The sequence below is a fragment of the Stylophora pistillata genome, chromosome 7 (genome assembly GCF_964205215.1).
Source record: "Stylophora pistillata chromosome 7, jaStyPist1.2, whole genome shotgun sequence".
NCBI lineage: Eukaryota > Metazoa > Cnidaria > Anthozoa > Scleractinia > Pocilloporidae > Stylophora > Stylophora pistillata.
The window spans coordinates 27985717-27997137 of NC_142525.1; the positions used below are offsets into that span (position 1 = coordinate 27985717).

Consider the following 11421-nt stretch of genomic DNA (forward strand, 5'->3'; position numbering starts at 1 on the left):
TAAAGCTGTCTCATTAGCTAGTAAAAATATGCAAGTTAGAGCATAAAATGGTGCAATTTATTCACAAATCGCACTGGTGAGAGCCAATCAGAATGCAAGGATCACAAGTGATTCAAAAATGATGTGATAAGGAAAAAAATCAACTGATGTTACCCTGCGATGACATTAGTCTGGCTGTATTGAAATTATGATTTCTTCTTATTTTGGCCGTGTTTTCTTTCTTCGGAATGGGGAGTATTTTTCCTTAAAGTGAATTTTTTTAGTCGTCGTTGTGGACAGTTTTGTTTTATTAGCCACAGCAGCCAACTTACCACACGCCATCCATCTGCTTTACTTAGAGGGAAGATTAGGAACTCATCGCGTAGGCCCACTATAGGAGCTATTTTTTCCATCTTCCTCATCCTTAATGACGATATATTTCTTGTTTATTGAGGTTTTTGTTTCGTTTGTTTTGTTTTGTACAGCATTACCAGGTGAACTGGACATGCTCTTCGTGTTTTAAGAAGCATGATTCAATACTGGTTTCTAAAACTAAATACACATTTAAGAATTTGGAACACTCCAGAACATACAATTTCTCTGTAAAAGCAATGACGACTAAATTTGGTTCTGGGGAGGCCTCGACTGTGACGGCCACAATAACCGATAACTTTGGTGCAGTTGGCAGTTTGAGTCAGTCACTCTCAGAAAACAATTTGACGCTTCATTGGGATATGCCAACTGACGTGGAAAAGGGAGATGTTCAGGTAAGGGTCGTTAAAAACCCGATATAAAGGTCACTCTCCATATATATGTTCGCTAAATTACTAATTCCATGGTGGTGATTTTGGCAATGAAAATGATTATGTCGATGATAATGATGATAATGAGGATGATGATAATAGTAGCAATAAATGATACTAAACTAAAAAGAATGGTACACTCTATTATTGTAATATACTTTACAAATATCTGACTGGAGATTTTATGACAGGGTTTTGTGTAGTACATGTTCTCGTAAATTGCACAATGATAACTACTTTTCAGCCGTTTTGGTCTGTAATTTTTCTCAAAATATAACCGATCCATACTTGAACCTCTCGTAGTGTCCACGTTATACAAGATTTTTATCACGAAAAGACGCAGTTGTGGTGCCTGTCTCTGTTTTTCAGAGGTGTCCGTTGAATACATGTTCATTATTAAGGTTAATATCGTTGGGAAAATTTGGAATGATGGCTGTTGTCCTGCCATTACAAAGTCCGCTCAGCACAGGTGTCTTTGAAGCCTCAACAGGAGGTTACTCTTATCTTGTTAGAAGCGGAAAGTTCACAAGGTGAGGACCGAATTACAGTTCTTATTGGGAACTGCCCTGTCTGTGTTTTTCAGATCTATCAAATTAGCTGGTGTCAAGAAGAGCAGTACTACTATTGCTGGGAACGTAACACTATTAATTCCACGGGCAATGCAACTCACTTCACGATGCAGGTGCTTTCTGGCTATACGTACAACTTTTATGTTCAAGCTTACACAGCTTATGGAGTAGGGAGAGAGTCCAGCATTCAAGTCATAGTGCCGCCTCTTGCTCTGGCAGTGTCGTATGGTTATGGGCGGGCGACGGGAGGCAACTATGGATTAGAAGTTTCTTTGCACTGGTGGAGGTCCCATAGTTATGTAGACAACACCGTGAGTGCACGCTTTGTTCTTCTTTTTTTTTTGCCTTTGCGTCTTTTGGTTTTGGATTATATTTATCGTTATGGTTATCATTCTTGAGATTATGGTTGCCGGGAATGCCTCCAGTAGTTTCCCGAACAGGTTACTACTCACAAGTGTTTTAAAACACAACCGATTTATTCCCGCACTTCTATAGAAACTCGCGATGAAAAGAGATACGCATGATTGCACTCACACGTTTTAATCTGTCAATCAAAAATCTTAGCTATACTCGGCTCCAGTCTCCGACATGATTGTGATCATGATCAGTATCATTCGTGAGTTTTTCCTTTTTTTCCGTTTCGCAACGTCTTATTGAGAGGTTTTTCGAATCAACACCCAAGTACCTCTGTGTTGTTAGGTCTGTGCTTATGTCAGCTTCTTAACCCTGTGACCCTTAAGCGAGGAAAGCACAGAATTTCCCTTTACAATATCACCTCGGAGTCAAACATCAAGGTCATGAAAATAAAGGAAATGATCACAGCTAAAGACACTCGATCGTTAAACAAGTTCTCCAAGTCGCTACCTTAGAAAATGTATAGAGAAGATCATGGAGAATATCCGTACTTATGTCATGGTGTAAAGGGTTAACAAAAGTCAGAACTATTCAGAAAACGCAGCTCAATCTTACACCTTCATCTTTCTGTTTTGTCCGATAGCAATATGAAGTAGAATGGCGCTGCTTATCAGGAACAGGAAGTGGGTACTGTTTTTGGTACAATCGGTATAGATGGAACAGCATTGTTGTAAATGCAACCTCCGCACTCCTGAATATGACATCTTATGGAGTTACTTTCATGTTTAAAATCACGCCAACCATCCCTTCACGAGGCAGAGGAAAGTCCTATCGTTTTGTTGTCAATATGCCTGATTTCAATGCATCCATTGGCAATTTTACCTGTTGGGCTGAATACTTGTCAAATGGTACTCGTCTCAAGTGTCACTGGTCCCAACCCACAGGCTTCGATATATCTAAATTTTATGTAAGTGACAACAAACTGAATTTAAGCGCTTTTCGATTTCTTAGTGCATGCGCTTAGAGCAGTTTGCCATTTTAACTTCAGAGTTCCCGTTGGCAAATGAGGACGAAAACCGTCGTGCGATTGGCTGTTTTGATTAGGTTAATTTGTTTTCTTAAACACTCGCTGAAAGCTGTTCTAATGTTCTAATAATTTAGTACATGTAGCCTTTATGGGCTCATCCAAGATAATGGCCCAAGACTTTCAAACAATCAGTGTAACAAATGGTAAGACCACAGCGTACGCTGTTGAGGTATGGATGCTCTTTGGAGGTTGCTAAGCATTAAGGAAGCGTAACAGTCGTGTGAGGTGATGGCTTCTCGAGTGCTTAGCAAACCTCTTAAGTGCATCCATAACTCAATAGTGTACGCTGTGGTGTTTGCCGTTTGTTTTATAACGTAACATTGATACATTGTAGCAAACGAGGTCCCTTTTACTCAGCTCTAAAATCTTACGCGACTAGAACAAACAAGCGCACGGAAACCAGTCTTTGCATTTCCTGACATCAGCAGCGTACACCCATGGCAAATGGTGTACACTGAATTCATCAATCAAAGCGCGCGCTTTACTTGGTTGTGTTATAATGTTAGTTACAAGGCACCTTAAGTTATTTAATTGTGTTTTTGTGTTATTTAATTTTGTTTTTGGTAGCACTACGACTTCAAATACAGGTGTGACGATTGTCTTGGGGGACATGACATCTACAGATCAATCAGATCTATTAATCAAACCTCAATCATCATAGATGTGGATAGAGGTCAACGATACACACTTTGGAACAAAGCCCACGCAGCTTATGGATTTGGAACTCAAGCCCAGACCACGGTTCTTATTAAGTCTAAATTAGGACCTGTGACAAGTCTGAAAGCTGTAATTGATCCAAAGGAGAAGGACCGTGTGCATTTGTCGTGGAAAGCCCCAGCCCACTCGTCCATTAAGGTTTGTATTAAAAAGATGTTGCAGAGCGGCTACTATTGTAAGGAGCCCCTTTACCCAAAACCAAGTGATAAGATTATAGGAAACAAGCTATGAATTTTATCAAACACCTTTTCAAAATTCTTTTTGTCTTTGCCTCCGATGTTCCCAAGAACTGATTAGCATATTTAACCCTTAACTGCAAAGAAGGACCAAATTTCTCCTTACAAAATCACAGAAAAGTGATGAAATGAAAGAATGATACAGTCCAACCTTTATAAAGCGGCACCTCGTCAAAGTGCTGAATTTTTTATCCCGTGATTACTGTAATTTTCACTCCTATTTAGTGGTCACTTACTGGATCCCAACGAACTGTGTTTAACGGTTACGTAAAGCACAACCACTAAATTAAAACTAAGTATAATCTTTGTCGTAAAATGTAGTCCATGTTTATTTCCGAAATCAAGGTTGGTAGTAATATTGAGCTAAATTTTGTACATGAAGTAGTCAATTACGGCATAAAAGGACGTTTTTTTAATCGTTTCTCTATTGTACCCTTTTCTGTGGAACCTGTTTTGAGCGGTCAACTTGTATTTAGCGGTCATCCAGCCATTTCCCGCTTAATATATATTTGACTGTATCAACAAAGCGATGATTTTTGCTTTAACACCTTATTCTCATAACTGAAGTCAAAAAATGTAGGTTAAACAGAGCAGGGAGATAATCTTTTACGAACTTGGAAATGAAAGGGTTAAACCAAGGATAAAACAGGTTTCCACAGTAGCTTATTGTGACTTCGTTGGAGAACGAGGTCGTTATCGTGCTCTTGACGTAATCCTGAAGTAATCGAAAAAAGCTTTACTTAAATACCCATCACGTTTAGGAGAAACAACGTCCTGAATATTCACAATAATTTCAAAATCCGGGCCATTTCGTTTATAAGCACTTACCAAATACAGATTTTCGTTATTTTTTTTCTTATTCAACTCTGGGAATTGTAGCTCATTTAGAAAATGGAGAAAAGAAATAATGGGCAGCCATTATTTATTTCCGAGATTAGTTTCAGTTTATTACCTCGGTAATAGGCGAACTTATAAGCACTTACCAAATACACATTTCCGTTTTTTTTTTTTTTTGTCTTCTTCAACTCTGGGAATTGTAGCTTATTTAGAAAATGGAGTAAAGAAGTGACAGGGAGCTATTATGTATTTCTGATCTCAGTTTTAGTTTGATACTTCGGTAATAGGCGAACTTAACGGTTTAGATTATCCACAGTAAGGATATCAGAAGGACCTATTAGTCAGCCAGCATTGACGAGGGGGTAGGTTGTCACGATACAATTTGCCTGATCCCTTCCCCCCACGAAGGCTTTGTTTTATTCTCATAAATCCAGTTAATTGGCTGTCAGTTTTCTAAACTCCCCCTTTTGTACTCTGTCAACGATGACTGATCCCCACTCCATTCCCTCTGAAAGCTATGTGATCCCCCTCAAAATCCCTGACCTGTTTAGGCGACAATTAACAGTTGTTGCCCTATTTCTTTTACTTTTAGTCTTACATCGTGGTCATTGAATGTCCGGATTGCGCATCATTTAAAACAGACCCAGTAGTGAGGGAAGAGACCAACTTCACCCAAATCCTCCCCTGTGGAAACTCGTACAAGTTCACCGTTAGAGGAGTTACCAAGGACAGTAAGCGAACCCAGGAGAGCACTCAAACGCTGAGCCTTCCAGCACCTGTTGGAAAAGTAACAAACTTTACAGTCAAGCCTAAACCATTCAAACCTGATGATATTCTCGGTGACGAGAAGGAATGTTCTGTAATTAGGTGGGGCCCCCCTCAGGAAAAGGAGCCTTCTAGCGCAGAGGTATCGTGAAACCGCCCCAAGTAATTTCCCCTCTTGATATTTACAATACGTTTTGATTTGTTGGTTTTCTTTGCCAGTAATGGTGCTTCTCGACTCGTTATCCATTTGAATTCGGTAAATGTAAGGTGTTGTCTTTCTAACGGTGAACATTTGTGGCTTAAAAACCCCGTTAAGCAACGACAAATAGTACGTTGGCAACCGCCTGTATACATATTCGCTTCGAAAATCGTACCAGTTTCTGTAGGAACTTAGATATTGTAGGACTAGTCGCGTAATCATTAATTTTGAGTTATTCGGTTAAAAACAACTGAAAACTTCGAACGAAGTTAGACTAACACTACTCTTTACTTTTTGCGAAGTCCGTCGCGCGAGTAAAAATAATCAGGGATATGTTGGGCAGTTCGTGCGCGTCTTTCCCTGATCTTCAGCCGACGCGCCATTATTATCTTTCTGTTTCTCGCAAATCATAGACTCGTGCGACGGAATTCGCCGAAAAGCAGAGACTTTGGTAGCCTTGAAATATCTCGTTGGTTTTCACAATCTAAGTTCGTCTATCCCGTTCGCCCTTTCTCCGTTAAAGTTCGTTTTCTTTCTTCATCAAGGTTTAGACCTCCTTCAGAAGGTAGTTTCCGAATTTCGCGATCGGGGATCTGGCTTTTAGCGGCCTCTTTTTTTCAGGAACAATGGAATGGCCTGTAGGATGAGCGAAAGTGTATTGGGTTATTATCCCCTGAATGTCACCCAAAGTTTGACATGCTTATCTTGATATCCTGTGTTTCAGTGGAATGGCTATGAAATTGTGGTGAGGACGATAGATTCCCCAAAAAATATCTTATATTTCACGAATACGTCAAAGGAGACTCAGGAATTTACTTTGTGTGTTACTGAGCGCAATGAATTGCAAGCTGGAAAGGAATATTTTTTCGAAATTCGTGTCACTGTTCCCTGTGGCTTTGGTGAAAGAGCTAGAGTGATTGCTCGCTTCGCCAGTGTTTTGGGTGAGTATTGCTTCCTTTCGTTTTGTTACATCGTCACTATGCCTTAATTTTAATCAGGCTCTGAAATCAACTATCTTGTTTACTTCCTTGTTTTCAACCAAGTAGGATCGTCTGAAATTCATTTGGGAGGTTACAATTGTCCTTTGCATACATGATTCAATGTACTTAACTGCTTTCGACAAACTCCCTCCCCTCTCCCCCCCCCCCCCAAAAAAAAAAACAAAACAAAACAAAAATTTCTTTTTTACCAGATTCGAAATACGTCGCACACGTTTGTATACCCTTTCAGTTATCAACTTAAGTTCTGTAAGTGTTATAAATCACCTGGGAAATTTGAAATTCCGCCATTTCTTCGCAATAGAAACGTTCAAATTTAACTCTCTAGCTCCCCGTTAGGATACGTTTGTAACTTATCCTTATAATATCAATACCTTTTCTAGCAAACAAGGGATGATATTATACAATCGTAGTTAGTTTATACAAAACAGAATTGTTCTTGTCTTGAGTTTTCTTTGATTGTTGCAATACAAACATCCGGTTTTGATTTGTGGAAAATGTACCAATGTTTGAAAGGCGTGCCTGCAAATGGAGCGTTACACTCGCTGTTGTTTTCTCCATTTGTGTCGATGGAGATCTTTTTTGTAAGGGAAAGTCAAGGAATTTTAAAAGCCTATATCTTTTGCGGCTTTGCTTTAAGCGTTGTGGAGGTTTTTAGTCGGGTACGCGAAGCGTACAAACGACTATTAGAATGGGGCAGAATATACAAATGTGTCACTCGCTCAGATGTAAACAAATCGATATGTCGACGGCAGACCAATTCTTTACCCAAACTGCACTCTGCAGTCTTCATTTTGTACCTAGTCTGCATTTCGCACCCGGTTTGCAGTCTGTATTTTGTACTTACCGATAGCTAAAATGTGAATTCTGACCATTCACCCAACATCACCCCAGCAGTTCAAAGTAATACCAAGTAGTTTCAACTGTATCCGGGAGGTACCCATTGGAATTTAATTATCTTCAAAACTCATTCAAACGCAATGTATCCACGACTTATTCACAGTTTCCTTTAATTCAAGTGAATGCGGTTTCACAATGCATTTATCATCTTCTATCTCTACAGCTTTATTGGGTTAGATTCACCATTGACACCGAATTTGATTTCTTTTTTTGCCAGTTCCCAACCAACCGCCCACTTCATCTGCTAGAAAACAAACTGTTAACAAAGGTTTGAATCCGGTGATATGGGCGGTACCTGTAGCTGTGATTGGACTGATCCTTGTCGTGATCATGATCTACTTCATTCATAAGTCGCGTCGTCTGGAGCGCTCAATGTTCGCTCTGATGACAAGGAAAATTATAGATGATGATGATGATGATGAGGGCGGAGTCACATTTCATTCAGGTACTGAACGAAGGATACTTTGGTGTATTGAAATATTGAAATGAAACGCGAGACTAACTGATGACATGACTCTGCGAGAGCTTAACTCTTTAAACTCTACTAGTGAGCAGCATTTACTTTCTTCTTAGAGTAATACTGTCGAGTCATTTAACGACAGACGTTTTGTTGTGTAGGGTTCGACATCTCCGCTAGCCCGGTAGCCCAAGGCTAGTAAAAATTTGGTCGGGCTAGTAAAAAAACCATGTCAAATAGCTCGCTGGCTAGTAGAAACTGAAATTGAAAGAAGTTTACTCAGCTTTTTCCTTAAATAGCACATCATGTTATCACAATGAAAGAAAAACACCATTTTTTATCATTTTTAAAAAACCTTGCCAATGAGTTTAGAGGAAGGTTTGCGTGTTTAGTGTTGAAGTAGACCTCGAGGGAAATTGATCCGGGCCACCAGTTGTGTTTCGGGCTGGTAAATTTTAGAAATCTTTAGCCCGGTGGCTAGAAATGCAAGCAGCCAGGTGTCGAACACTGCAGTATCGCTGAGTATTTTTACGAGTTGTACCGCATTTTGACGAGCCCGTAGGGCGAGTCAAAGTACAAACAAAGAGTAAATATACTCAGCGATAGTACATAAATAAACGTGTAATAAGTTATTTTATAATCCAATACGCCAAATTGTTATTTCAGTGCGGGCGAATTTCGCGGATATATCTGGAATACAAATATCGCGTGAATTTTGTACTCGTCACGCGCGTCATTTATACTCTACGAAGCACAGTTGGATAATAAAGGAAATTATCTCCTCCTAAGAAGCTTTGGTTGTTAAACAAGGTCTCCTTTTTAGTACCAAAGGAAATGTAAAGAGAAGTGGAGAATATGCTTTCAGTTGTTAGGGTGTGAAGACTGTTTTTGTCGTGAGATCGAGGAAGTTGCCCACTTTTTTTTTCTGGACTCTCTGGGGGCGCTAACTTTTAGATATCATCCATGATTAGAGATTGGTGAAGACGCCCAGAAGTTATGGCCATCTGTTTAGCGGGTTGGACTCCCGGATGGGTAGTTGCGGTCTTTTTTTTTTATGGGCAAGACACTTTGCTCTTACAGTGCCTCTCTTCCCTAGGGATATAAGTGGTTACCGGCGAGCTTTTAGGGAAGCCTGACGAAATGTTGGCCGGAGGGGGGGGGGGAAGGGGTGAAGGGTAACCTGAGATGGTCTGGTATCCCATCCAGGGCAGAGTAGCAGTACTCTTTGTCGCTTCATGCAACCGACACTGGGGTAAGCTCCAACAGCTGAGCTGTTAAAAAAATAAATAAATTAAAAAAAAAAAGTCTTTTTATAGGATTACACAATTACTGGTGAACCAGTAGTTTCCATTGTGGTCCTTGCAAACAAATGAAACAAATGGTCTAAATTGAACATAACATCATTAAGAACATCATTAAGAAACCCAACCGGCCGGAGGCAAACCAGTTGGCTATTTACAAGCGTGGCCAAGGATCTGAACTCGGGGCTACCGTGAAACAAATCCAGTGGTCAGGGTGGGACTCGAACCCGGGAGCGGCGGATTACGAGTCTGATACTCTAACCACTCGGCCACTGTTAGAGGAAGGTTTGCGTGTTTGGCGTTGAAGTAGACCTCGAGGGAAATTGATCCGGGCTACCAGTGGTGTTTCGGGCTAGTAAATTTTAGAAATCACTAGCCCGGTGACTAGGGATCGGCTGTTCTGTCTTGTTTGCTCTTTACAGACTACGTTCTGATTCTATATTATTATTTTTTTTTTTTTTCTAGGCGAAGACGCACCCCTTATTCAAGGATTCTCCGACGACGAACCATTGGTGACAGCTTAGACCGTCTGTTAGCTGACCTGGATTGTTCCCATTTGTGCATAGCTTTATAGAGACCTTAAACTTGCTGTTTCCACTCTGTAGGTCAAACTTCATACTTGGCAACAGCTGATTTGGTGATGTTCTTATTTTTTTAGCCCGGGAATCCGAGCTCGTCTGAACGACACAGAGCATAAACTCTTTGTGTCACAATTAGTGCGTGCCACTTGTGATCAGTCGTTCGTATGAAGGTAGACATGAATGGGTTGCTTTTCATACTTGGATTATCTTCAATGAGATGCAACTAAAAAATGCCCATCATCCAATTAATCCAAAACCGGAGTCGAGTGGGAACAGTAAGACTGAAACCTTCGCTAGACGTTCGTGGTAGTGTCATAATCTATTTTGTAACTCTTTGTAAGACGTAAAACGGCACCGCAGCATTCGTAATTTCATATTCATCTGGCAGTGGATGCTTATGGACCAGCCATTATTTATCCCCTTGGAAGTGGGAGCTGGCGGGTTTTGTTGTATCACTAAAATATATCTGATCCCCCTCTAGGGCTTTTAAGTATTCTACTGACACCCCACCCCCTCCCCCTCATTGACAGTTAATGTTTTGTTCTCTCTCTTTTATCTCTTACTGACGACTGATCTCCTCTACCTCTCCCCTAAAAACGATGTGATGTCCCTCCCCGCAAGGCGATAACTAACTGGTCCCCAAACCTTTCTCAAGGAATTGTAGCGTTGTAACCCAGAGTTTTAAAAACTTGGGGATGCGGAGTTTTGCGTGCTTCCTACTATAGGAAAGTTCTTAGCGATAATCATGGCGCACATATGGCGTTCTGTTACATTCCATTGATTGGCAATCAAGATCTGATACCAAGTCAAGGATCGCGCGAAATTCGAAGTATCGTTTAACCTTTCTATTCATTCCATGACAAAGGAGAAAAACGCTGCCTTATTTTTATCTGAGACTACCATCATTAAGTAAACCAAACGACTAAGATAGAAAATAATGTGTAGATAACAATTTTTGCGTCACCCTGTAGACCAAAGCTAATGCACAAGAATTGGACTTTAGTTTCTAACACCTCTCTTGGTTTTAAAGATACCAGAACAGTAGGTTTTCCGAAGTGCTTTCAAAAGGCACTCTCGTTATGTTCAGGCACCAGGTGATAATATCACTGTTTTTTTAAACGCAACTATAATAAGGACGTAACAGTAAGAGTTAACATCGCTTCTGAGTAGTTTAATCTTAGTAAGCCCTGGCTTGGTAGAGGTAATGATGTAATCTCCTCTAAGAGGAAAGAAGCGAAATTTTGGGATTTTCTGTTGTAACCTTTATAACCTTGTAAACAATTAAAGAAGAGTGGCTTAATGTAAAGAAAGAACTACTACAACGTGAGGCACTTCTTATAGCTGAGAGAGATATGTTTGATACAACTTGGCTTTAAATCGTACATAATCATCGATCAAACTGATGTTCGGTTCTTGGCTGATTCGTCCACGCTGAGGACATAATTCAGATTGTTGTGCTTTTATCAGTTCACAAAAAAGGGAAAAAAAGCCTAGAGTGGAGGTAAAAAATTAGAAGAATATTATAGCTACTTTTCTAGTTTAGTTTTTAAGACCCCTTGCTTGTTTGTAGTTTGGCAGAAACGTTACAAAGTCATAAACGTTGAAATTTCGTTATTAAAATAAGCATTTTGCAAAACA

General features: G+C 40.1%; 1 protein-coding gene across 1 annotated transcript in view; it reads left to right on the top strand.

The window, feature by feature from the left end:
- The window catches only part of LOC111332519 (uncharacterized), a 54748-nt gene extending 43329 nt beyond the window's left edge, over nucleotides 1–11419 (top strand). The window contains exons 42-49 of the mRNA XM_088728509.1: nucleotides 465–746; nucleotides 1366–1662; nucleotides 2349–2672; nucleotides 3360–3647; nucleotides 5175–5489; nucleotides 6271–6487; nucleotides 7662–7889; nucleotides 9668–11419. Of these exons, the coding sequence (XP_088584635.1) occupies nucleotides 465–746; nucleotides 1366–1662; nucleotides 2349–2672; nucleotides 3360–3647; nucleotides 5175–5489; nucleotides 6271–6487; nucleotides 7662–7889; nucleotides 9668–9726 (2010 nt within the window). The 3' untranslated portion in view covers nucleotides 9727–11419. The remainder of the gene's footprint in view (nucleotides 1–464; nucleotides 747–1365; nucleotides 1663–2348; nucleotides 2673–3359; nucleotides 3648–5174; nucleotides 5490–6270; nucleotides 6488–7661; nucleotides 7890–9667) is intronic.
- The last annotated feature ends 2 nt before the right edge of the window (nucleotides 11420–11421 follow it).